This window comes from Aythya marila (assembly GCF_965140915.1).
Source record: "Aythya marila genome assembly, chromosome: 2".
Classification (NCBI taxonomy): Eukaryota; Metazoa; Chordata; class Aves; order Anseriformes; family Anatidae; genus Aythya; species Aythya marila.
The window spans coordinates 32,028,876-32,054,239 of record NC_139043.1 but is presented as its reverse complement, the minus strand read 5'-3'; the positions used below and the strand labels follow the sequence as shown (position 1 = coordinate 32,054,239).

Here is a 25,364-nt window from a genome sequence, read left to right as displayed (position 1 = left end):
CGAGGGCTTTGCTTCAAGCAATGCTAAAGCAAATCAAAGTTTATGCACCCTGTAGCATTTCTTCCTAAATTTGTCACAGAGCTACAGAGCTTTCACTGCACAAATTTTTTAGTATCAGACCAAAAAAATAAAATAAAATAAAATCAGAAGCTTTATTAATCTATGGAGTCTGAACATCATCTTTTCAGATTATTTTATATGAACTGAAGATCAAGTTTTTAGATACATCTGACAACAACACCGGCTTCAAGTTTTGGATTCTAAGCCACTGCACTAAGAGTTTCCTCCTTCACATGACACAACTACCCCTTGAGTCATTTTGCTTGAGAAAAATAAACCCACTTAAGGATTCATAAAGTGGTGTTTACTGAGGTTTTTCAGCATAGCCTACCCTTTTACCTTGTGCTCTGGTACTTGCCAGATCCATCTGGTTAATACAATCTGGTGAACTTGCAAAAAATAATTCCATTCTTTGGCTCAGCTGGTTTTCTGCCAGTGTTGTAGAAGGGACTGCCTCACTGAGAAGTCAACTGAACAGAGACAATGCAGAGCACAAGGGGGCAAAGGGTGGCAGGACTGGGACTCCCTGCCCAGTGGGACAGAGATGTTCTGCTCCTTCTGGCAATGGGTGAAGTTCTCAGTCAGAAGAGCTGGTCCGTACTGAAACTCTCTCACCTTCCATTTTATCCAGTTAAATCACTACTTAAAGGTCTCTCTCCAAACTCCTCGGGGCATGCTGCCAGACATTCCAAAGCCCAGACAGAACCAGACACCACTGCCCAAGCCTGACAAAGACCTCAGCAAAGAGAACTAAACAAAAAAAAAGATAAAATGAGATCATTTGTTATTAAGGGAAGTCTCCCAGGGCTTGAAGATTCCATGACATTTGGCTCCTGTCAATGTTACACCACACCATCATGATGGATTATCCCTAGAGCAGAGCTTTTTTGTTGAGGGGAAGTTTGGCAGGTTCCAATTGGAATGAAAGAAAAGCAGCAGGATTCCTCTGACAGCAAAGGAAGCAGCAAAGTGATCTGACTGGAACATGACCTGTCTCCTCCAGAAAGTGCTAGCAGGTCAGTCCCCCTGCAACTTTGGCAAGAAGTTAAAACTGCCTCCTATAGCAGAAAGCCTATAGGTAGCATGAGTGAAAACATTTCCTGCCCAAGTTTTTATCATTCTCAGCATGAAAAAGTACTGAGGAGCAGATCTAGACTACTGTCCCCCAGTACTGAAACTCAGATATCCAGATCATACAGTGTGGGTATTCCTCACGACAAGTTTCTCCATGCATGGCCACTTTTTGTTTCCTGTTTCTAACCATTTCTTAGATGTTTGCTAAATGCATTTCATCCTTAAAGAACTCTAATTCTAGTCTCCTGTCTGCCCTTCTCCATTATTTTCTCTAAAAACACCTGTCATACATGTTTTAGGCTTTGAAGCATGTATACAGACCTCAGGTTCTAAGGCACGTATTTCTGACTGATTTCACTCACAGTAAAAGGCAGGGCCACCATTTTCCTCAGGTATGGTTTGCACCTGGGGACAGAAACCCTGCCCAGCAAAGACTCCTCAAAATACTGTGTATGAACAGAGAAAACTTCCAAGTTAAAGGCCAAAACTTGTTTTAGGTTTGCTCAGCTGAGTTGTCCTGTTTGTCCAGTAACCAGGAAAAGGCAGCCTGGTTAAAAGGCCGTCACGGAAGTGGCACAGGTACACATTGCCCAGAGCTGGACTACTTAAATTATGCTTAATACTATACTTAAATTATACTTCCTGAACTACTTAAATTATAAATCAGAAATTGTCAATATCATCCTGAACCAGATGATCAGTTGGCACAACTCTACGTCTGTTATAAGCCAACAGAAACCCTGTAACTAATAGCTATACAACTAACTTCATGTTGGCACCACTTAACACACAAACAGATTTTGTGGTTAAGATAAACTGATAAGAGAATATTCCTATAATATTGGAACCAGCACAAAGAACAAACTTGCGAAGTGAAATACAGGCCACCATAGAATGAAAGTTTCTTCAGTAAATAAATTAAAAAAAAAAAAAAAAAAAGAGAGAGAAAAGGGAAAAGCGTGTCAAAAGGAGCACAGAAACCGGCTACTCAAGCAGTAGGAAACACAACTGAGGTCAGGCAATCGCACCTGGGCACCTGCCTGTGCAGAGCCCAGCACTGGGATCTGTGTTACTTCTCCCTGTGGGAGGAAGGCAGGCAGATCTCCTGCACATGTTCACAGCCCAGCTGGGGTCCACTGACACTGCTGCCAAGCCTACTGCTGTTGTACAGTTCTCCTACTTACTACAAGGGGATGATACCAAAACTAAATTTAAGAGTTCCAAGTTGCACATAACTCATTTTCTACTTTAATTCATTTCTCTCTGTAACGATACCCCCAGCCATTTCAAAATCGCAGATGGTGAACATCAATTCCTTTTACCCAAATGGGCACCTTAGATAAAGTGCATCATAAATTCATCCAAAAAGCACTCAAAATAATTAAATCAAGACTGGTTGCACTGACAATCAGGTTTACATAAAACAAACAGACTGTAACAGATCACAGGTATAAAACATACTGGAGCATGATATTTAGAATTATGGAAGATGTATAAAATAGTGTAAGATAGCTATTATTAGCTAATAAAAAGACAGAACAGTTATTTTGAACCCAATAAGTGGGCTTCTTAACAAAGCATCTCCATTGTGTACCTTTCATATAGTTGTTTCAATCTCTAATTACGCTCAAGATTCAGAAGACTGAACTCAGACTGAGAACAATCTTTCTGTAATACAAGGTGATGCATTTTTATCATGATCAGGAGTCCATTTCTTACATATATTGAGAATAGTGCTCACATTAGTAACTCAGAAAACACACAAATCTTACAACATTATACTCCAGGAAGAAAATAGTATTCGTTAAAAAAATATGTTCAGATTCATCCAAAAACATACTGTGAGCACTTATGCCATTTAAATTTTTAAAAGATTTATCACTGTTTACTGTTCATTTTGTTTGTTTGTTTTGTGTTTTTTGTTGTTGTTGTTTTCCACATGTAGATGCAGAGAAGCCCATATGGTATATGTCCTCTTCCCACACATTCATACTAAAAAATTGCATTCCACGTGCAACTGACTTGTGGCACAAATTATGGTACTGATGGGAAAACCTTAAGGAAGGTTAGAGGATAGCAAGCTTCTGCTAACATACACTTAGCATAAATAATTGTCTTTTGACGGATAAAACCAGACACAACTACATGAAAGATAAAAGCAGGAATATTTAGTTCACTCTTCCTCTCTTTCAGGTGAGAGTTCATCATCTTTAAGAATTTGTTTCCATATTCAATATTTACTTAAACGTAGTTTTCTCTGTACTTTTCAAGACTAGAACTAACACTGTCTTTTGAAGTCAATTCATCCTTTAAAGAAATGTAGAATCATAGAATATAAATTTCTATTAAAATCCTTTGATTTGATTCAGACAATCAAACCATAAAAACTGTCATAGCAAGAGTTTCACTACCTTGCAGAACATTGGCTAGCATAGGCACTGCTTAGTGTTTGGAAGAAAAATTGCAGAAAGACACTTGCACTTGTAGAAATATTGTTGTTACATTATGTGGGCATGCACCCATGTACATAGACACAAGGAGGAGTCAATCTTGTTTCCATGTCAGCCTTCCAGTGACAACATCCATCTTATCTATGGTATCATCTGGGCTCTGAAATACAATGTTTAAAAGACCCGTATTTCTTCATGTTCAAAAACCTATCTCATTAAGAAGGGTTAAAACTTAAAGGCTTTGATTCTGCTGCATGTTCCTTTTGCAAACTCAACCTATCCATACAAAATATATAAATCTATGCTTATTACAATTCCAATTAAGTTAATATGTTGCAGTTAAGATCAATTTGAATCTATTCTTTCTGAATATAAACTGTACATCATTTGAAGCTTTAAATATATTTTCCATCCATAAAATAACTGATCTGCACACAACAAAACACATCATGAACATGAAAAAACAGAATACATTTCTCATCTCTGTGCAGGCTACTACTTCCTTCTAATTTCTCAAAAGCATTTGTAAGGGTCCTTAGATACAATCATAATTCTGAAAACAAAACTAACAAAAATGGTCTGTGGAAGGTGCTTTAGACATCCCTAAAGAAATCTCATGCACCAATTCAGCATGGTTTTCATTGGTGGTGCATTACAACAATATACTGTTGTAAAGCAGTTACCACTACTGGAACAAATATTTGGCAGCTGTAAAAGAGTGGGCACCACAGCGTGCACAGAGTCCACAAGAACAGCATCACTAACCTGTACTATGCTATTTGTTACAACAGAAAATCCTGGAGCCCAGCTCCAAAAATCAATTTCCCAATGTATTTTGAATGTTTTTTTCAGTACTTTGGGGTGGGGAAAGTAAAGAAGGGAGAGTTTGGAGAAGAGCAAGTTTTTTTCTGTAAAGCCATGCTTCATCCACCTGCACATTACATCAGGAATGCACCTACATTTAGGACTCTTTAACAAAAAAAAAGTGTCATCTATAATTAATATGCACACGAGAATGGGACTTCTAGGTTAATACTTTGCTACCTACCTCAATTAACATAAAAGCAAATACAAAGGCATTACATAGAACAATGAGTATCCTGGATTTTATAAATCCTGAAGTTGTTCACACAGATGTATTTTTTTTCAAAATACTTTTCATTCTCCCTTTTTAAATTATCCTGAATAAATGAAGTATGCCTGTAACACAATGAGCATATCAAGTCCTAGCTCCAGTTCATTCAAGTATTAAAGAAGTCTGAATGTGATATTTTTGAAGACAATGTTATCTTTAAGTCTTTCAAATTTTTTATTACTTTGAAATACTTTTCTGAGATTGAAGCAGTTTCTCCCATCTGTCAAAATATTGCCAGCAGAATAAAGCTGGTAGTAATTTGTCAAAATATTTAATTACAGAAACTATCTTAAAATCAAAAACTATCTTTAAAAAGCCCAACTCCTTGAGCTACTTAGAATAAGCTGTCAAAGAGACAAAATGTTTTCAGAAGAGTTTGAAGGATTTTGCTATATTCGTGATAAAAGTGTTTAAGCAAAAGACTAATACAAGTAGTAAAATATATAGACAGCGAAAATTGAGTTTCCATTACTTTCCTACAGCCACAGTTTACCATATATACCTTACATAATGAAACTTGGAAGAACAGGTGCTCCAGTGAGATATATATATACCACTATGCATACTTATCTCCTCTTTTACCTCTCCCTAGCAAAAACAAAACACAAACAAACAAAACACTTCTCCATGAAGACTTTCAACATTAAACCACCAAGAAAATGCAAACATCAGAAATGCTCGTTTTCATGACTCCACTATCGAGCCTTTGACATGCATATTTTATGAACAAAAAACGCTTGAAGACAATTAAAGCCATAAGATTAAACATTCCAAAATTACTAAACTTTGTATTAGGATTGTCTTCAACATCTTAATTTGGCTGTTTTATTTATATTCCTTACTGTACAAAAAAAAATGAAAAATGAAAAATAAAAAATAATTCATTAAGTATTCACATGCTACTTCAGATCCTTGTATCAGGGATGAACGTTACTCACTTAGCAAACACCTTTTACGAATCTTGTTTCCTATTCAGTGATTAAGGTTCCAAACAGAGGGTATGGAACACTACTTAAAACCTCCTTTGAAACCAAAATTATGCATATCACTCTAAAATACATTATGCGTTTGCATCATCCCTACAACATGAGAGAAACCTCTATACCACAGGTGCTGAGTGGAGTCAACAGCTTCATTTTCGGCCCAGTTGTCTCCCAGTCTGGCCATCTGCAGCAAGTCCCCCTCACACCTACTCGGCCAGTTTCACCACTCTGCTCCCTGTCCCAGTCTCCTTGCCCAGCCAGCACCACTCTCAGACCTAACATCCCTAATAACGTGTCTGGTATTGTTTCAGTTCCCAGTGGGCGCTTCTCCTAGAGTCTACTCTCATGGACCCTTAACAAGTACTTGCTTCCTCTACCTTTATGTGAAGCGCAGTTGTTTTTCAAGCCACCTCTCACACTCAGTACGCCTTTTAGACTTTAACAAATGCGTTTGCTCAAAAGCATTGGCACTTGGCATGCTTTGAAAGAAAGGGAAGCTTTTCCTGAAATTTCAGCTTGATTTTTTCCAGGCTGCACAAAGGTGCCTGACTTGAAATCAGAGTCAAAGGCTTTTACAAGTTTGACAAAATATTTCAAAATAAGCAGAAGAAAATACTTCAGCTCTGCTGTAAGCAACAGCCAAAGCATTTGGCTTCAAATTGGGAGTATCTACAGCAAAAAGCTAGCATGGAAATTTCATCCCACACAGGTAAAGTGGGGCAAGCACATAAGCAACTGAAAAAAGAATTTCAAAATTTGCAGTGCTAGAAAATCCTGTAACTACCAGTATTGTCAACTGGTCCATCACGGACATGGTACGTGTGCAATTATGAGAAATAAATGAATCCATGCAATGGTCAAAATGGAAACTAAAACAGAACTATGCACCCACAGAAATTTTATCTAAGCTCTTCTCTATACAACATCTGCCCATTGCTATAATTTTTTTTTTTCCTGAAGTCAGCGCAGGAAACCACTACTGTCACAGGCAACCGGCTTTCTTGAGATTTCAGAGTTTGTTTATATACCTGATTCTCTTTAAACTACTTGAAACATTTTATAAGAAATTTACAGAAACGCAAATTCATTTTTGTGAGCTTTGGCACAGACAAAACCTCTGCATCTCACTGCACCTGTGACAAACACAAATACCCTGCTCTCCTTGCAGTGGGTGAGGGGGTTCTCGCTTAATGGAAATGGCATCAGCCCTCTGTGACTTACTTTATTATTTCTTTACTCAGCCTAGACTACTGCTTCTCCAAATAGCAAGTCACTTCTGAACTGGGAAACACAACCCATTAGACCAAGAAAGAACAAAAGCCCGAAAACTGGGACGTGCCCGACTATCAGGATGCCTTATGACCTGTTCTCCTGGTTTCTGCCCTGCCTCTGTTTGCTTATCCCACGCAGGTGCTGTGGGTTTGGGCTCTGCCTGGTGACCACCGGGTACCCCCAGCTCCTGTTCATCCTTCCTCCAGGAGCACAGTTCTACACAGCACCGCAGTCTTTGAAGGTAATCCATGCAATTTATCAGTACCTCAAGAGCCTTTCCAAGCAATATTAACCTCCTCAGGTTGTTACACATTTTAGGATTACACAGAAGTCCTTTATCAGATCCTCTCTGAAACACTTTCCAGCTGTATGCCTCATTTCAGTTTACCTCAGAACTAAACCGAAGCTTGAAAAAGTCCTTGAAGAATTGCTTTTTGCTTTGTAAAAGACAAAGAAATCCTCAGCCTGGGAAAGTCTTGGCTTTCCAAAAGCGTCTACCTTGTGTCTGAGAGGCAGAGTAGACACAATTGCTATCCAGTGAACCTTCACATGGAGGGCTGCCAACTATTTCATACAATATGAGATATCTCTTACAATCTTTTTTTTTTTTTTTTTTTTTTTTTTTTAAAGCACAGATTTTATAAATTTGCCCATATTTTCCTGCGATGGTTACATACTCAGGACTTTCTAGCAAGCTCTTTTGAAAGCACTTAAAGGATAAAGAAATACCCACCAACAAAAGAAGTGGGCTTGGCAACACACACTAGTGAGAAGCAATTATCTATTTAATGGCACTATAAAAAAAGGTCCTGGGATTACATAACTTAAGCACTACCCTACTTCAGAAGGGCATCTAATGTGTGTGACTCCACATCTCCACATGCTATGTTAAAATCTATGCCTTTTTATTTTCTTTTCAAGAAGATTTATTGGAGGATGGGGTGTTTGAAAGCCAAAACAAGGCTTAGGTAATTCACATATAATAGTTACCCTGAGAACCCTGAAGTGACAGCAGCACATGCCCCAAAGTGCCACTTTCAAGGAATAACTGCAAAAAAGCCAGAACCTGCAGTATGCAGCGTTAGGCCCACGAAAGCAGGATTTGACTTTTGAACCCATTTTGGGGGGCGGCCTTATCCCAATACATCACTATAACAGACACTTCCAGAAATTATAGCAGTTTTGCCACTAAACTATAACATTTATATTACAGCATGTTTTGGATGAAATAATTAGCTAAAGCTAATCAATTTTTGCAGCTTACAACAAATACCATTTTTCTTTTAAACCCATTCATTCTTACACATTAATTTCTAAGAATCATACTTGAGGGGTGAAGATAAAGGGAAGGTATAACTGCTTGAAGCAGTTTCCCTGAGAGCAGTCAGATTTTTAAGCTCTTGCAAAAGCTACTTATAGCTATGTATTAAAAAAAAAAAAAAAAAGAAAAAAAAAAAAAAGGTGGGGGGGACTAAAACAACACATAGGCCAGGACATTTGCATCTCAGCTATATTTTCAAAGATTCTGTTTATGTAGATATTTAAACATCTTTCAAAAATCCGTATGTTGAAATTTCTGAAGACAGAGCCATATATCTAAACAGAGAACTGCCTAATGCAACCTATGAGGCTGTTACACCTCCTTGCTGCAAGGAGCATTGCTGGCTCCTGTTCGATGTCCTGTCCACCATGAACCCCAGGTCCTTCTCTGCAAAACTGCAGCTGGCCCCCAACCTGTATTGATGCACGGAGTTATGCCTCCCCAGGTTGAAGTTCAACAAAGACAAATGCAAAGTCCCATGATACTGCTGGTGGCTCACTTCTCCAACCTGCCACGGTGCTTAATGAATCTGTGAAGCAGTATTAGCAACAGTTATTGACCCCTGAGGCACGCAACTGACTGGCCTACAGCTGGACCTTTGGGCAGCAGGCCACAACCTTTTCAGCCTGTGAACTCCGCCAGTTTTCAGCCCACTTATCTATCTGTATTTCTCCTTTTATCTGCATAAATGTCATGAGAGACAGTTCTGAAAGCCTTGCTAACGTCAAGAGAAACATCATCCACTGCTTTACCCTCAACCATTTTCCTAAGCATTGTATTGTAGAAGGCTATATGAGGTTGGTCAAGTATGACTTCTCCTTCGTAAATAAATGCATGCTGATGACTCCCAATAACCTGCTCATCCATCACATGTTCGGAAGTGTTTTCCAGGATTATTTGTTCCACCACTTTCCCAGGGATCAAGGTGACGCTGATCAGACCACAGTTCTCCATGCTCTCCTCTTTGCCTTTCATGAAGGAATGACACTTACTTTCCTACAGTACTCAGTAACTTCTCCTAAATACCACCATCTTTCAAAGATAAGCAAGAGTGGTCTAGCAATGACATCAGCCAGCTTCACCATCACTCATGAGGGCATCCCATCAGCTCCTATGGACTTGTTTGTGTTCAGCTTAAGTGTTCCCTGATCCTTCTCTAGCCAGTGGCAGCCTTCAGGGCTCCAGACTTTCTCACTGGTCCCAGATTGGGACCTGGGATTCCTGAAGGTCAGTCTTACCAGTAAATACAGAGGGGCAGAAGGCATTGAGTATCTTGGCCTTTTCCATGTTCCATATCACCAGATCCCCCGTGTCATTCAGTAGTGAGCACACATTTTCCTTGTTTTTCCTTTTGCTGCTGATGCACCTGCAGAAGCCCTTTATCCCTCTTGTTGTTCTTATTCTAATGTCTCTTGACAGATTCGATTCCATGTGAATTCTGGCTCTTCTAATCCAGTAGCTCTGTATTCCTTCAGCCATCTGTCCCTGCTTTGACTTCTTGCATGCCCGAGTGCCGAATGTCCGAATTCTGTTAGTTTGTCTGCACATCAGGATTGATTGTTCCTGAGCTTGAAGAAGAGATCGTTGAAAAAGCAACTGGTTCTTGACCCTTCTTTCTCCCCAGGACTGTATCTGTTACGTCTACTATGTCTAATTCCCAGGGTGGTCCAGGAACTCCCCAGGTACTTATCTACAGAGATGAGGTAAAGGACTTAAGTTGCAAATACTTAAGTATTTGACTAATTACTAAAGGAACTTGCCATGCGGGAATTTGGAATGGTTCTAATGATTCCCCTGGGTAGGTCCTGCTGTGCCTTGACAAACTCATCTGCTTCCAGTGTAGATTAACAACTTGAGTGGAGTCTCTGCCCATTCCAGAGAGACATTCAGGCAGCTTCTGCAGCATTATTAACTAAATTGTATGCAGCTAAGACACTTGAAAATAAACTGTTTCTGCAGATGTAGAAACAGCCACATACAACAACCTTTGTAGTTAAGATTATTTAGGAAATTATTTGTCCATAATTTGAGATACTCCACAGCAATGGATCATGTGTGTGTTACATAGGACCATGAGTCAGCTGAGCTACAAGAATTCAGTCAACCCATGGTCTGGGGAGAGTCACCAATCCAGCTGAAGACCCCATTCAAGGAGTCACCATCCAGACCAGCAACTGGGCACTCTGTTCAAGAGATCTGTTTGTTGTGGGAGTCTGTGCAACATCTACTTTGGGACACTCCAATACCATTTTTGTTTCATTTCGCTTTGCAAGCCCATGACTTGAAAAGCCATCATCAGCCATAGACACTTCATAATTTATGCTATCTGGTTACTTACAAGTGTCAATACTTTATTGGCACCTGAAACGTCAACACAGCAAACACAATATGGCTGCTTGATATAGGAACATTTATTGTATTGCATGCTACAGGTGTAGCCAGTAAGCCAGACCAAAAAATTAATGTGATCAAAGTTTACATATACAACGAATGAATCGCATGTCCGGTTCCAGAAGTAGTATTGCCCTCTGCATTATATGTTTATACTACTATGCTATTATAGTGATCTGAAAAATAAATATGACGAGATATGCATACAAAGTACTTGAAGAACACACTTAAGAGGCATACGCTTGCAAGCAAACCTCATTTTCCAATGAAGGAACGTAAGCATATCATTGCCCTTATAAAAAAAAAATTACAGCTAGCCACCTACTTGGCATCTGTGTTGAGATAGGAATAATAACTTGATATGTGACTAAACAAAGAGAACAGAAAACTAGAGGAACACTGCTATCGTTACACAAGTATGTAAATAAAATGTACACAGTTCTGCAAACAATGCCTTTTATTTTATCACTGTATCTATTCAACCTTTTCCTTTCTCTACTCCTGACAATACTGACAAAAGAAAAAAAAAAAAAAAAAAAAAAAAAGAGAGAGAACAAAAGCTGTATAACAAGTAATTTTCTAAACATTCCACAGGTATTTTTAAAAATAACAGAGCATACAGATAGATTTCAACATCAGTTGCCATGGGTGGTCATTTAGACTTTCCCAGTCTATTTTTCACTTCACTTTTAATTCATTTCACTTTTAATAAGTCCTAAGTTCCTGAAAAACCTGCCATACAAAGTTTAGTTCTCTATTTCCTACCAAGAAATATATGTGTAATAAATTAGTTTATGAAAGAATCAAGGATAGTGTTTTCAGAATAATATATTTTTTGGTAATTTTACTAAGTTCAATGAAGTGATTTGGCATCAATTCTGCATTCTTTTACAAACCTGAACCCAAAGAAATAATAGAAAGGAAAAACAATTTTAAAAATTTTAAAAATTTAAAAATCACAGAGAACAAAAATGGCTTCACACACAGTGAACTCAGAGATAAATTCCAACATCTTTATCTGCTTCCACCACAATCTCAATCTTGTACTACACAACTACAGAGTAAATTAAAAATAAGTGGTTTTGACAGCAATAAAACTGTTCTTACCACATTTCAACTTTCCTTCAGTCATGTAACTCACATTATGAAATTGCAACTGAATATTGAAATAGCATTATAAGAAGTAATTACGGAATTTTTATATTTTTTGCTTTTTAAAAAATTCAATACATGGATGGATACACAATTGAAAAAATCTCTACCTACAGCTTGAAAATATTTTTTTCCTCTGCTAAGGCCTATTACTTAGACATTTATTACTGGAGATGATTTTACAAAGTAACCATCCCGGTTAAATCCAGGAAATAGTTGAATTGTTCAGAATATTTTCATAACATAAAAATGATGTAATATTATTTTCAGTGCTTAGGTTGCTAAAGTTGCGCCAGGGGAGTTTTAGGTTGGATGTTAGGAAGAACTTCTTTGCCGAAAGGGTTGTTAGACATTGGAATGGGCTGCCCAGGGAAGTGGTGGAGTCACCATCCCTGGAGGTCTTTAAAAGACGTTTAGATGTAGAGCTTAGCGATATGGTTTAGTGGAGGACTGTTAGCGTTAGGTCAGAGGTTGGACTCGATGATCTTGAGGTCTCTTCCAACCTAGAAATTCTGTGATTCTGTATTCTGTCCATTTACTTCTCCAACCATATATATATTTTTTTGCACCCTGTCAAGTTTATGAACTATGAATTCCTATTAAAGGCAATTAGACTGGGAAGGAAAACTTAGCTAGTTATGCCCAAAATGGCATTTTTAAATACAGTAAAAATTAAAACGAATTGAAATAATGCAGAAGAACTCTATTTGAAAAAGAACATCTCATTTATTGTCATTACCAAAAGCACTGAACTTGGACTGCAGTGTGAATAACTGAATTTGTAACACTGGGCTGTGATTTCAGAGTCAAAATAAAATGCAGTACAGAGAAGTATTCGTCAAACAATGTCACATATTAAATGTACAAATAACTGTAATCCAGTACTGCATTCCTTATCTATAATAATACATGAAGATGAATGAGGCAGAAAGAGAACAAACAAAAAAAGAAATCTTTCTCCAGAGGCTTACGGTCATCCTGTGTGATTAGACAGCTCTCTTAAGGACTGACAGTATGCACCCCAAATATGTTTTGACTCAGTTTACTGTAGTACAAGAACCAACTTTGAGGAAAAAATGCAAAATGTATCTAAGTATGATCACCATCAAACACCTTGAAAAAAAAAATGAAATTCAGAAAGTGGGGTGGGAGCCTCTAAAGCCAAAAGATCATGTTTAATTACAAAAGGCAAACTCAAGAATTTATTATATAGATCTTTATGAGTCTTTACCTAATCCACCCCCAAACTGGGAGTTAGCCATTCTCATCTTAGGCAAATTACGGTGATGACAGACAGGTCTTTACCACCAATGCCCACATATAAATTCTAGGTGAAGCAATGCAGAAGACCTCTATAAGATGTTCTTCCTCTTCAACTCTAAATGTGCCATCTCTTACTCCTCAATATATCTTAGGGAAGGACTGTCTTTTCCAGAACCATTTGCAGCTATTAACTATTTTGAAAGAGAAGTAATTAGGAACTCTCTCAACAATTCCCAGGTAATGCACAATATCCTGTTCTGTCCATCCCATTAACAAATGCTCATCATGGGACTCATGGGACGGCAGATAAATAAAGAAATGGGAACTGTAGAGTCCTTTCCAAACCATTCTGGTCCCTCTGCAGTCTAGCTGGAGGGCACGGTGCTCTGTGTTCACTTGTGTTCCACTTGCCTCCAGGTTTTTCCTAACTAGAAGTCACCTTTGCCTTTTGGGGACACAGCTGTTTATACCCTGCTTGCTATGTAGTTCTTTATAGAACTCTAAAAATGAGAAATAATCAAAAGCTTAATTTCATAACAAACAACTTGTTAGGCTCTATTTGTGCCATCTGACTTCAAAGGGAGGGATTCTTTTTAATCAACCAAGGAAGAAAAGAATTTGTATGCAAACAGAATTAAGCTCTTGGTAAAGCATGGCAGTTGAATGTGGATTCATTAAACAGAGAGCTGCATCTGAGGACTAAATTAGGCACAGAGAATAGAAAGGAAAAAAAAAAATCTATATCTTAAAATGTGATAGGGTCCATTTACGCTCCTAGATGAGATTACTTTTCTCCACAATACATTACCCAAAGGCACTTCTAAACTGAGGGAGTATATTACACGGTCCTAATCAGAACTTTTTTTCTAAGTAGGTCACAAATATTGAAAGAAAATCTGGAAATCGTATGCACTGTTAAAAAAAAAAAAAAAAAAAAAAAAATCCTGAAAGCAGTATAGCCAAGGTGCTAATCACTTTCTAAAATATAAAAAACCTTCTGCATAAACATTAAATGTAGCACTTTAAAATGCACAGTCATACACCTGAGGCTGTTCTTTCACTGTCATTTTAATTCCGTTTTTAATAACCAACTGAATTTTAATTAGAGGAATGACTTTATTTGCATATATAGTTGTTTAACTTCACAAAGACAGACTTGTTTAACATTCAATTTTTTTTCTGACATCAAAACATCCCCACTTCCAAATGGTAAGGCATATTTAGACTTTAGGAATACATTCTTTGTTTAAAAGAAAATGAGGAAACCAGGATAGTTCTTTTCCTGTTTTTATTTACAATAGGCAAATTATATCTTTCAATAGCTTTGACTGAGAATGAGACATCACAGGGAAAGACAGTGAGGGTACCAGCACAACTGAAAGAGAAATGGCTTTCCTAACAAAACTTCATAAAAGATTGTTTTGACTTCAGGTTTCTACTGGGTTTATGTGGCATGGTTTTGATAACACGCAGGCTGCAGGGATGGCCTCTGTGAGCAAAGCCCAGCAGCTGCCCCATGTCAGGTCAGAGCCAGCTCCGAAAGGGACCTGCCACTGGCCAGAGCCCAGCCAGGGAGCGACACTGGTTGGGCCTTTGGGAGAGCAGAGTTAAGGAAGGGGGAAAGAAACAAAACAAACAAACAAAAAAATATATGTCTGAGAGCAGGAGGTGCTCCAGACATGCAGCAGCACTTCCCCTGCAGCCTGTGGAGGAGCCCCTGGTGGAGCAGGTGGATATGGCCTGGAGGAGGCCACGGCCCATGGAGAGCCCCTGCAGGAACAGGCCCTGGGCCAGAGCTGCAGCCTGTGGAGAGGAGCCCATGCAGGAGCAGGGAAGCTGGGGAGAGCTGCTGCCCATGGGGAACCTGTGCTGGAGCAGTTTGCTCCTGGGGGATGGACCCTGTGGTACAGAGCCATGTGGGAGCAGCTCTTGAAGAGCTGCTGCCTGTGGGAAGCCCACTCAGGATCAGTTTGGGAAGGGTGGCATCCCGTGGGAGGGACCCCATGGGGAGCAGGGGCAGTGAGTGGCCATGAAAGAGTGGTGGAGACTGACCACAGCCCCTATGCCCTGTTCCCCTTCACTGTTCAGGGGGATGAGGGAGAAGGGGAGGAAAGTGGTTTTAGTTTGCTTTTAGTTTCTCACTGTTCTAGTCCACTAGTGATAGGCAATAAATTATATTAATCTCCCTATGCTGAGTCTGTTTTGTCAATGACCATAATTGGTGAGTGATCTCCCTGCGCTTATCTCAACCCTTGAGCCCTTTCCATTGTATTTTTTCCACCTTTCTCCTTGAGAAGGGGGAGTGAGAGAGTGGTTGTGGTAGAGTTCACCTGCCCAACAGGGTATAACCACCACAAGGCTCCAAGCATACAGCAGTTACATACTGTCCCATATGTACAGTTCTATACTGCACCTAACTGCAAATTCCCTCAAAAACAAAAAATCTCTTTACTAGAGTATGTCTTCTAGTCATTATTCTAGATCCTAATTGAAGATCATCCATTGTTATCTTCATGTCTTCTTTCAAACCAAGGAGTCAACGTGTATACATGTTCATGGACAGGCACAGAAGGGAAGAGTTGCCATGGATTTAAATGGAAATACTATTAACATCTTTGCAGGAATATGCAGTAAAGCTGACTGCCTCCTGGGCTTACTGAAAGCTGTTTAACTTCAATCAGGACAGCACTAAACGCTAGGTGCTAAGAAGTTCTAGTTTAGGCATAGAACCAGCACAGCTCACTGTAAGCTTGGGATGCAGGCAGGATGATCTTCCAGCTGTCTGCCACATGGAAACAGCAAACTCACATCTGGCTAAGAAGGATGTGCTGACCTACTGATGTTATAGCTATGAGAACACAATCAGGATTATGAATTTTGCTATGGTAAAACTGATGAGGGAATGATGACGGGAAGCAGCTGAATCAATTCTGAAACAGATTTAGTATTTGAAACATGGCTAATTTTCATAAAAATGGGTTAGAAAGATAACTTTCGGGGACAGTATACTGCTGTACTTTGGACTTGAAAATAGAGCCAAAGTAGCTCCCTGAACTAGGTGAGATTTAGAAAGGCCCAAGGGAAAGTTGCAGCTTTGCCACCCAAGAAAGTAGCATAGTCATGTAATGGATACAAACTGCTGAAAACTCTATTCCACAAAAATGAAAGATAAATATATTTCTTTAATTGTTTGTGGGTTTTGTCTCATTAAGAAATAAAGATAAATTTGGACAAGGAATAGTGTGTCGAGGTAATTTACTGTATCTCACAGAAAATGTAATAAAATACTACACTTACATGCATCCCTGTTATGGTAATTCTTCGCAAATAGGACAGTAGATAACCAAGATCCTCATCTAATTCCATAAAACCGAAGAGAGTCTAGAATGCTGTCTTGCAGAAGGAACAGATTATCACAGTGAAGAGCACAGGAAGCAAGAAATATGAGTGGATCCTACCTACATACACAACACAACATCACCATGCAAGTACATGCTTAGTTTATTTTCCTCAAATACATAACCTGCAGGCTATCCATGACTTTTGGTTTTATGTTTAAGAACCACACATAAATAACAGAAAATGTAATTTTTAAGCCTGAATCAGATTCTAGAACGATTCTGTATCTCCGCCATGTAATTAACTTACTGTGAATCAATTCAAAGCACTAGAGATGCTTTTGTGAAATAGTATATTTCCACACATTTGTTCTGGTCTACACATGTGTTCAAGTATGATAAATACCCTACATTAATTAGCAAATAATTAACTTAAGATATAATACTCCTCAGCTGACATACTCCAAGTTTTGCCATGCCTTCATGGAAAATAAAGCAGTTCTCCTAATTCCATCTCCACACTAGGTACGTAAGAAAGATGTGCATGATATTAGAGAGAAAATGGTTGGGTTATAAACAACAAATATTCACTACGGAAATATTGCACGGCACTTTCAGACAAACACATGCCTAGGAAAAATATATTCTTCAGAATTTTTGCCGAATTATTATTAAACAAGGTTCAGCTGCATGTTGAATTCAGAGTACAAAAAAGGATAAACCTGGTTCTCACAGTCAAGTCTTCTCCACGTTCTGGTAAAACACAACAGAGGGGGAAAAATACAAGAAAAAACTTCATCTGTCAGTCAAAAATTCAACTGGCATAACTTTACTCCCACTTTGCCACATATTTTCATATAAAAGTTCATTCTTCCAAGTTATCATGTTAGTAATCTTGCTAAAATATTGGCAAACAGAAATCTATAAGATAGTTAAAAAATAATAATAAAGTCACAATCTCTAAAACATGCTTATGACCTCACATCTTAAAATTCGTAACATTTCTTAAATGATGTGGTCACCTGCCTAAAATAATCTGTTTCTTTTCTTTACCTTCTCCCTATGAAGACATCCACGAAAGGAGGTGGAAGCATAATACCAAGGATTAAACTAATAATGCTGATCACTGTTACTCAACAAACTGTACTGTTTATCTCCTCAGTGAGTATTTTCTACTGTATTAAAACGATGTCCAGCAATCTTTGCCTTAGTACAAAATGCATAGAATTTGTAAATAGATCTTATAAGAAACAAAAGAACCCTCGTGAATCGTACAATCTCTTAAATAAATAGAAGCAATACAATTTCTTATATGAAAAAGACTTGACAAACTATAAAAAAATTAATGAAAATACACAATTACCAGGATTACAAACTACAGAATCAGCAGCAGGATTGTTTTCATTAATGAAGCCAAAATTAATTATAAAAGAAATAGGAGAACTCTAGTAACAGCCTTGGTTAAGAGTATCAAATTAATAAGCGTATTTTTTTGAAAAAGTAACAGCACTAAGGAGAGGTCAGAGTGATAGCAATTATCAGCATCTGTTATTTCATATTTGCTATATTAAATCCAACTGTAAATATGGAGCTTTTTACGCTTTCTCACCAAGTTGTATACTCTCCTGCTTCCTCTACTTTCAAACAGATTGCAATTACGCCTCCTACCAGAATATTTGACAAAAGTTATGATTAAGAATAAAAATGACTTATCAACATTTATGACACAAGAGACATCATTACAAACAGAAGCCCAAATAGGACAAATGTTTTCCAGCCTCCATTAAAATATTCTCAAGTGGTTACTTGAGGATTTTAACTCTGTTCCTACAGAACTTGTTGATACAATTACAACTATTGCTGTTTCACTTCATCTTCCACCAACACTTGGTAGATAACTGAATCAACAAACTCCTCTGATGCATCATAATATTCAGTGAACTGTATTATTTAAAATTATCTAGTAACTCTCAGAAGTTGTACTGCCAGACCTGCACTGACGTTATCTGAGTTCTAGAGGAAGCAGCTTGGAGAAACAGAGAAGCTTTAAAATGCTGCTACTTCCTACAAGCTACAAACCCTCCAAATCTGACTAATTTGGGCTTCATAACCACAGTCTTCCTTTTGGATTTAAAAAAAAAAAAATGTACTTAGAACTATAAAAGCCCACTTTTATTCTAAACGTGATTGAAATTATCTTTTTATCAGCACAGGAGCACTGGTACTGAAGATTAGAGTGCACCTTGGAAATGATATAAAATCCTAATCATGGCTCCTGCATTACCTGCTCTCCACGGTAACTGCAGAAGACCACAAATACAGTATGGACCTTTTAAGTACCTGTGATGGGGAGTGAGACTACAGACACATGAAACAAAGGAATGTGTATTTGCCACAGAGACATTCAGATGGATCTCCTGCGTACCTCATCCTATAAACCATGAAATTCTGGACAGCTTCATTTCTTTCACATGCCTTCAGAAACAACTGCACAGATTGAGTGCATTAAAGACCCCACCACCGCCATTCCCCCCCATCTACAGAAGTACTATGCCATCAGATTTTAGAACCATTACTTAAAGTACCCCAGGTGCCATCCCACTCTGAGGAGTGGTAATATACAAGATGTCATCACAGAATCACTGAATAGCCCAAGCTGGAAGGAACCCACAAGGATCATTGAGTCCAGCTCCTGGCTCCACACAGGAGCACACACACACACGCACAAAAAAAAAAAAAAAAAAAAAAAAAAAAAAATCAAACCATACACCTAAGAGCATTGTCCAAACCTATTTTGTACTACATTTATTGTTTGAAAAACAAACTGCAAAAGAATAGGAACTAGAGGAGAAAAATCCTCTACCAGCAAGCTGTACCTGGAGACAGATTTCAAAAAGTGGCTTTCCTGGCTTGAAGGAATTTTCTACCCTTCCCATCCTCAAATACTCAGAGCTCAATGAAATTCATTCATTTCAGTGACAGTTAATCGAACAGTTAATATGAACACTAAGACAAGCACACTTGTTAAGACTATTAATGCCACAAATATTGGGATGGATAACATAGGAATCACTTTCTAGGAAATTTCTGAGACAAAATGCTGGATTGGAAACAGTGGTCTTACACACAGGAGAGCTTCTGGGTCCCAAAGGTTAGGCTCTGGTAACACAAACAATAAAATATTCAGATTTCTAAGCCACGAAGTCTGTTTCTAATACCAAAAAGAGAGAGCCTCAGGAACAGCTGTAAGCATGTCTGAATGCCAGAGAGAAGAGGAAAAAATGTTGACAACTCAGTAGCTTAAAAGATAAGCAACAGGTCCTCCACACCATTTGGCTAAAATGTCCTGTTTTTAAAAACAATTGCTTTTTGCTTCCCATTTCTCAAGAAACTTGGTACTAACATTATAAAATTTTCCTCTACATACAGAAGAGCTAGGAACTTATTTTTAGCCTGGTTTCCTACGGAAATGAAACTTATCCGTTAAGCCCTCATCACAATAACTTCTGAATTCACAGAATGATTTCTGCCAAGCCTGACACGGTCCAAAACATACTACGTTCCCAAAAATGGCAGCTGGGAGAGGAAAGAGATTTTATTAGTGATCCTTCTGTGGGGTTTACATCAAGGGAGGACAGACACTTCCCTCAACACGCAGGAAACCAGCCTGCTTCAGCTCTGTCACTTGGGAGTCTAGGTGAAGGGGGAGAGGATCAGGCTGTTTGCTTCATTGGCTTTTGGCTCTAATGAACACTGGGATGACCACACATCTCCATAATTCGGGCATGGTGACAAATGGAAACAGCATTGACCAAGCCCTTTGCTTTGTGTATCTTGTCATAGGTGCACCAAAGCTCTAAAGAACAGTGCAGATTTGCTGAGGGTCTGGCATTGAACACTGCAACACAGAAAGCTCTTAGGTGCCAAAAATTTTTTTAACGATGTGAATGAAGGGAAGTTGAAGAATTGCAGGAGGACCCCACATTGCGGGCAACTGGGGATTAATAATATTAACTTCAGTGTTAAAGCAGAGGGAAATATTTAGGGTTAAGATCTCTGCAAAGCGAGCTTATTTTGTTTGTCACTTAAGTAAGAAGAAATGGCTTGCTAGCTGTACTCATTTTGTTCAGATGGCCAATACGGGTGACTTCGAAAATCAACACATGCTTCAGCCATTACTACCCCTATAACTTGTGTGCTGTTTAGATTTTTTTTCCCTCTCCTTACAAGACTTACTGGATGCTTTGCTTATGGCTCTCCAAAAACATTGATATTAACAATAGGTTAGGTGAAAGCCCTTTTATTACAGTAAAGCCACGTTCTAGGTCAAGTGTGGCTGGCTAACTCAAGGTTGTTCCGAGCTGAATCTTCAGGAAATGGTCCATCCTTTCCTCCTGTGCAAGATTCAAAGGGAATCACTTCTACTCCTCTACAGCAAGAGAATAGAAACTGAGGTGTAGTAATTTCAAAAGCTTATTTATAAACCTCATGAAATTCCCAAAATATTTGGCTTAATCTTTTTGTCTTTCAGAGCGAATATCCAAATGTGATCAGAAAACATAGAAGACATTTTGAAAGTACCTGTTGCAGAAATTGTTGAGCATTAATGGGAATAGAGAGCTTGCAATAAGGTAATTATTAGTTCAGGCTTTGAATGAAGAACCTAAAAAAAATACTGGCACCTTTTAAAATGATGCATTCCATCGAAAAAACACCTGGCTTTTTTTTTTTTTGGTTGGTTGGTTTATGTTGTCTTTTTTTTTTTTTTTTTGTGGGGTTTTGTTTGTTTGTTTGTTTTTGATTTATGAGGACAGGTATATCATTTTAAAGCTGACAATACATTTCACATAAATCTATTGAGTAAATAAATATACTGAAACACAAGCTATCGCATCCCACTAAATGAACAGTGCTAAAATAGAGTATGAACTATTATGTCCTTCCCTAGTTTTGGGGTATATTTAGCCACTTCACAGATACATTGCAGATAAGACAAAAAGAAATAACTGTTACAGCTGAAACTCCAGTTAGAGCTTTTTGCTCAGTACTGAGAATCCAACTGAATTCCCATTCGGACCAGTAAAAACAGGCTAAAGCCTTAACTGTAGCTCTCTTGAGACACTAGGCTTTTACTTCTTACAGTTTGTATCATCGACTGACAATTCCATGAGCACAGCAAGATTAAAAACAAAATTCATTTCAGCCTTAAATATCACATCAGGTTATTTAGTCTTATTTCTAAATATACGACTGAACAGCATTTGTTTATTTTAATGTATCATATATATGAAATATACATAAATATACCTAACAGGCACAGTCCAAAAAGAGCATCTACACCTGTGCTTTAGTCTAATATTTAGGATTTTTAACTATGATAATTACTACTAATAGGACCCACAACAGAAACCACAAAACAGGAATTTTCCAACTACCGAGTAGTAATAGCAACCAGCATACATGACTGCAGCTCATGAAAGAACAGCACAGAACAGCACACAGTACTTGAGAGAGACATGGAAGCTCATTTTACACTCATTCAAAAAAGTCATTTAAACCACCTTTCTGACCTTACAGGCTTGCATTGTTTTTTTTTTCAACTGTTATTATTACTTCAGTAGTAAGTTTGTAACTTACCAAGGGATACACCCTTCTGACCCTGCATGAAGAAAATCTGCTGTTAAGGCAGGAACTTAACCACCTAGATTTGTTTACTACAAACAACACCACATTGTACCATATTCTTTGTGATTATGGAAAACATAAAGCAATATATCTTAATTCAGATTTAAATCACTGAGGATCAATTCCAATTCTAGTTTCAGTTTAGATCTTAAAGGAAAGGAACTTACCAGCAAGAGCGTACATTGTCTCATTTTTGTAACTCATGGTGGTTTAGAAAGCTAGCAAGGCTGTTCTAATATTAAAAGCAACAATGAAGGGAAGTGGTTAGTCAACTAACTGGTTCTGTTATTCCCTCCCACTTCTTATAGCAGCAGTACCTAACTATGTGGGCTCATAATTCAGCTTACCATCCCAGTTCCTCCTTTTATTTTTTTTTTTTTTTTTTTTTTTAAAAAAAAAAAGTCATACCAGTTTTGTAGGATTAGTGCTGTGTTTAAAACCAGATGTAAAGATGTTTAATACTCAGAGCCACAATAAAACACTAGATACAATATCCAAGCATACTTGGGGGGGGGGGGGGGTTGGGGGAGGGTGTGTAGGAAAAATATCTTATGTACTTTTTCCTCATTGCTGCTTTGAAATGAAGCTAATAAAACACAGACCATTCTGCATTAGTGGGGATGGAGGAATAAATTATCTGTATGTATCATTAGTCAATTTACCTAACAGAACTGATCCAGCTGACTTTGGAGTCTATGAACAGCAATTTTTAACGTAAACTACAAGCCAGAATGTATTACACAACAGAGTACCATGGCACATTAAGAGAAAAACAAAACAAAACAAAAAACCACCAAGCTCTTGGCACCCTTCCCAAACACAAAATTAAACAAGAGGGTTCAGATTCAGTTCTGCAAACCTCTTCCTTAGCCAGACAGGTCAGTGTTCAGCAATAAGACTGACTCTCCCTCAACCTGTGAGTAGCACCGCTGCATTTACCTTGGGCTCAGTTCCCAGAAGGTATTCAGTGCTCTACACAAGTTCCTGCTGACTCCCACAGCTCTCCTCTCCTTTGGGAATCACTTGCTGATTACTCTGATAGCACATCACTGACTGAATTGTACTAGTTAAATCCCAGGTTAGAAAGCACAGACCCATCAACTTCTCAAAAGCAATGCTTCCCCAAAGGAGAAGAGGGTGAGATCCTCACAGTCTTGTGTTTCAACCACTGAACAGGTGTTTATACACCTGTACATGAAAATCAGATGCTATCTAACAAAATAGTGGTATTTTATAATCACTTCTTATAGGTAAAAGTGACCAAGGGTAACAAGAGACAGAAAACAACTAAAAAAGGACACCCTTATGTTTGAATTAATAAGATGATTTTTGTCTTAAAGCTCCACCTTATATGTATTTTCATGCCTGTACTGTATGCTTCTTAATTCCAGGTAACAATCTGGTTCTTTGGAATTCACTTCAAATTCCGATTTCACTGCTGAGCCATGATTTTTTCTAAAATACAGAGCTTAACACCACATGCAAAAGGAACTCTGAAAGAATTAACACAACCTCTGTGTCCTGATTTAGTAAGCTCCTTTAAACACTGTGAAAGAATTTCTACTTTTAGCAACTGTATTTGAAAACAAAAAACAAAAAACAACAACAACAAAAAAGACATCTTCCTTTGTTTTTGTGCATTACAATAATGTAAAACAGCTAAACACAAGCTGGTTAAAGCTAAGCCACAGAAATAGCCCTAGTTTATTTTTACATTTTGTGGTCTAGTGTTTTACTCAATGCCTTCCTTCGGCGTTTCTAAAGCACATCAAAGATTCAGTGCTGAAACAATCCAGTTTTTCAGGGTTTTGAGTATTTGAGATAAATCACAAGCTAGATTAACACTCAACCTTTCTCCCCACTACACAACATACATGTACCAAAAAACAGCACTTGAGCAAGCCACAAGGACTGCACCTTCTGTGCCTCCTTCCCCTGGCATCACAGGCACTATCCCAGCCAGCAGCCTACAGAAGCTCTCTGGCTTTTCTAGAAAGAACAACCTCACAAACACCCAGCACAGGCTCTATCATACTTCCCCTGCCTCTCGCATTTCCCTTCTCTCACCCATAGCTAGGGATTGCTCAGCTAGCATGCTGGAGAAGCTGTATTTCAAAAGAACTTTCATCGTGCCCAACTGAAGTGTGTTCTGCACACATCGTTACTCTCTTTCACAGCAGGACACTCACCATAGTGTTTTAGTTTCATCTTGCCAGCAACAGCATTTAGCTAGGTATTGCCAAGCACCATTTCCTGTAGCTTGACAATGCAAACGACCTTACAATATCTAAGAAATTAATAGAGCTATTTACTTGCTAACCAACCTCTGTGGAACCATTTTCCCTCTCCTGAGAGGACAAAGCAGGGTCCGGACAGACTGAGACTCTCCACAACCTGGAGAAAATGCAACTTGTAGAGGTTATGGGACGGCACTTTGCTCAGGAGGAGTAAGAATGTGGACCAGGTGATGTCTACTGTTCCTGACAGTTTCCTGGTATAGTAAGCAAGTATTTCACACTCATAACTGCTAGGGGTCTCCCCTTCTCCCTATTAAGACTGTCCCAGAGTTTCACTTTGATGGTAAAAGCCACGTATGGCATGTATTTATTCCAACATGCATTCACTCACAGCTTGGCTGTTACCATTGTTAACACTAAAGATGTCCTTTGGCTTAAGCACAGCTTCTCTCTCCCTCCTAATGGCTGCACTGATGCAAAGAAATCTGAGCCTGATAGATTCGGAGCAGTTTTGAGGGCTTTCCACCACACTCATTCAGGGAAATTGAGGGTGGGTTGCTGTATCTTTAGCCACATGCCAAGAAAACGTCTTCTCTTAAGGCTTTTTAAACATTCCTTTTCACTTGTGAAATAATTACTACACTGGCTCATCCAAACTCAAGGTTATTTACATATTTTTAGCATCTACTGCAATATCCACGTGTCGTGCACATTATGCTAAATGATCATTAACACGCGATCAATTTTCTCCTTTACTCCCTCAGATATACATCTTTTTTGACAGTCCACTGAAGAGGAGAATTAACCTCCCTCTTCACTTTACAGGATTTCTGTCAAGCTACTTCTTTAAAATATATGAATATATATATTTGAATTTCTTAAGTTACTGAATGCAAGTAACTCCTAATACAGGAGATTTTCACATCAACATTTAAAAGTACACTAAATACAAATGACACATTATTTATGTTATTCCAATGGATAATTATTTTTCCCTTTTATC

The 25,364-nt window shown here is 38.3% G+C and overlaps 1 protein-coding gene across 1 annotated transcript in view; it reads right to left on the bottom strand.

Annotated features, from left to right (window-relative positions):
- The window catches only part of HDAC9 (histone deacetylase 9), a gene marked incomplete at its 3' end in the record, with an annotated part of 402,701 nt that extends 380,367 nt beyond the window's left edge, over window positions 1–22,334 (bottom strand). Inside the window, 1 exon segment of the mRNA XM_082754738.1 lies at window positions 22,292–22,334. Coding sequence (XP_082610864.1) covers window positions 22,292–22,328 — 37 coding nt within the window. The 5' untranslated portion in view covers window positions 22,329–22,334.
- Window positions 22,335–25,364: the final 3,030 nt, after the last annotated feature.